We start from the raw sequence: 3,111 nt of genomic DNA on the forward strand, positions 1-3,111 counted from the left end.
TATGAAATGATATGTAATATCTAATTATATAGTCAAGTCAGATTTATTTTTATAGCGCTTTATTTGTATTTTATCAAAGCAAGCTGTACCAAAAAACTAAAACTAAAGAAAAACACACGTCAGCCAAACAATAAGAAATAACCATAAAAAGTAGCAGTAGTATAACTTACACTGGAAAGTCTTAGTCTCGCGACACCCGGGCAAAAAGTCGCATGATTCATTTCTGAACGTGATGCATGATGGGATACACTGAGCCCTGAATGCCGCTCGGAAGCGCTATTCAAGAAAGTGTGGGTTTTGTGTGCATTAAGACATTGAAAAGTCTTGCGCTCTTACTTGTTGTTGCGTCCACACGCTCTCAAATGGCCAAGTCCGCAAGTGGGGGTATTTGGGCGCAGCCAAAGTGTAACGGTTGTAAACTACGGTATACTTAAAGTTTAGAAGCCCACTTGTACTGCAAGTGAACTATACTCAGTAGCTTATAGCTCAATACTTGTAGCACATTTTAGTTCATGAAAGTACACAAACGCTTTAGGTCACGGCGCGCAATGTCCGCATAATTAAACTGAATTTACAGCGTAACTAAATGTAACAATAATGTACCTCTACAGCACATATCTGTAAGAAAAGGGGAACAATATGCAAAATTTGGGGAATAAAGAAGTCAGGAAATTCAAAAAGATATTTATAACGTAAGTATTCTAAAACTAAGGCGTAACTATTTTATTTGAATAAAACATGTAATGCATGACCTGCAGTTTGCCGTTATCTAAAGGGTTACCGTTTATTCTACTAGTTTAGTAGTTTTTTTTCTTCCAGGTTTTTTTCAAATAAAATGCATATTATTGTTTAAAATGTATATGTTATTACATTATGTATTATAATGTGACTATATGAACTTGTATAAACATATGCATTATAAACATGTTAGTTACAACTAAAGTTGTAAGTTTATAGTTGAAAAATGTATAATAGCCTTTTTTAAAAGCATTTCTCACACAAAGCAAAAGCTGAAGTGAGTGATTTCCTGTTATGAAATATTCTACAGGAAGCTTAGCGCACACAGGGACCATGCACAGCAACGGTAATGCTGAGACTTCAGAAAGTTCTGTGCAACACTTTGTATCTGAAAGGCTAAATCTCGAAACAAGTGAATACCGTGTAGCACAATGCAGATGCGTATCACACTTTTAGCTCACATTTGAAATCATGTGTGAAATCATATTCATTATAGAAGTAAACAACTACGTTGATGTCTTATTACACAATATTGCAAATTGCAATTCAAATTCATAGCGCACAAGCTATTTGGTTATTTGTGTTTAAACACCAAGCTGAAAAAAACAGCACTAAAAATTTTACATAAATGAAAAGTCTAACTAAAAACAAAAAAAAAACAATTACATTCAGCAAATAAATGTAATAAATTAAATAAAAAAATATATAAATCAATTATTGAGCAAGCACATAAAAGCTTTCTCCATAGCTTTGATATATTTATTAATTCAACTGTCAGGTACAAGTTTGTGAAAAATGTCAGTTTCATATCATTTGAGTCGTAGAAATGTAAATCTTAGTAAGTGAAGTAACCTGCACTTTTATGCTTAAACAGAGATGGCGATAGAGAGCCAAAATTAACGGACTGCAGCTTTAAATAAATGAATAGTTTTTATGTAGGAGTTAGGCGCATTTTTTATTTTCTTCACATGTTCTAGATCAAAACTAGATCATGATCTACTCAACCTGGTTTGACTGTTAGCACTAGTTCCTGCACTATTAATGCGAGTCGGGACACACGGGACAGACAGAGGCACCGCATCCACAGTTCACTCAACTTCTGCTCCATCTCATTTCATTTTCTCTCTCTTTCCAGAAATGTCCTCATTCCATCGCATCTGTGAGACTCAAGGCAGAAGGGATTAAAATAGAGTTGGGTTCTCCAGTGGGACTGATGCTAAAGAATCCACCCAGTATAAACACAACCTACGGTCTCGACACAAGATATGAATCATCAAAAGCCTGCGATTTCACAAATCATCTCATAAACGATGCTTTGTTCTTAAGACCCAAAGGCAAGCCTCTGTCAGATAAGTGCAATAGTTTGGGATTAAAGGAATAAGCGAGTACATCAAGGGTTTCGAAATATCCATCCATCATTCAAGGAAACCGGCTTGCCAGATTTTCTTAAAATGGGACCACATCAGCCCCAACACTGAACAGTATCATAACTGACTCTAGGGGTCAACTTCTCCATCACTAGTTAGATAATCCCAATTTGTGGTTTTATCTGATCTCCACTTTATCTGGGCCGCATCTGATCTGATCTCCACAGGGACCCCAGAGAGATTTTAAGGACTCTCGCTGAACCATGAAGGAGGCGATTCTGCAGTTTTTCAATGATATATGGAACCATACTTTGGTCAAGCACAACCAAAGCGTCTATAACACGGTGTGCCTGGCCGTTCTTCTGACTCTGCCTCTGGTTGTCATCTTGACGTCGCTGCTGGTGTGTTGTCATTATTGTTGCTGTCGTCGGGGGGACAGATGTCTGTGTTGTTGCTGTGGTAAACATGAGGCCACAGTCACGGAGCCGAAACCCGGAAAGAAGAGAAAGAAAAATGGCGACCAAAACGGCGAAGACTTGTGGATATCGGTCAAAAATGATCCTTTGACTAATGAAAGATTAGCACTGACTGCAGTGTAAAACATGAACCGCTTTGTATTTATTGATCCGTGTTAGTGTATGGTATATGTACAGCAAAGGCACAGAGGTGTTCGCGTTACAGCCGTGTTGACAAAAAAACATGCCAGATAGAAAAGATGATTTCATTTACAGTTACATTTTGTCATTTAGCAGACGCTTTTATCCAAAGCATTAAAGCGATATGTCATACAGGAGTTACTAGTTTCAACAAAAACTCGAACAATACCCGTGGAGAGAAAGTAGCAATTTAATTAACGTTGACACAACGATAATTCAACGTTCTTTTTGCTATATGTGTTACGAGTTATGGTAACAGTCAATGAACGTGTGGTATGTGATTATGAATGCTTTAACTTTAAATATCATTATCATGACGTATTTCAGAGATTTCTTCATCTTCATGAGTT

General features: G+C 36.9%; 1 protein-coding gene across 1 annotated transcript; it reads left to right on the plus strand.

The window, feature by feature from the left end:
* Positions 1-2,224: 2,224 nt before the first annotated feature.
* kiaa0040 (KIAA0040 ortholog) lies at positions 2,225-2,841 on the plus strand. The gene has a single exon (XM_079452635.1). It carries the CDS (start codon positions 2,369-2,371, stop codon positions 2,702-2,704), a length of 336 nt encoding a protein of 111 aa, XP_079308761.1. The 5' UTR covers positions 2,225-2,368; the 3' UTR covers positions 2,705-2,841.
* Positions 2,842-3,111: the final 270 nt, after the last annotated feature.

The sequence above is a fragment of the Barbatula barbatula genome (assembly GCF_947034865.1).
Source record: "Barbatula barbatula genome assembly, chromosome: 3".
NCBI classification, from domain to species: Eukaryota; Metazoa; Chordata; class Actinopteri; order Cypriniformes; family Nemacheilidae; genus Barbatula; species Barbatula barbatula.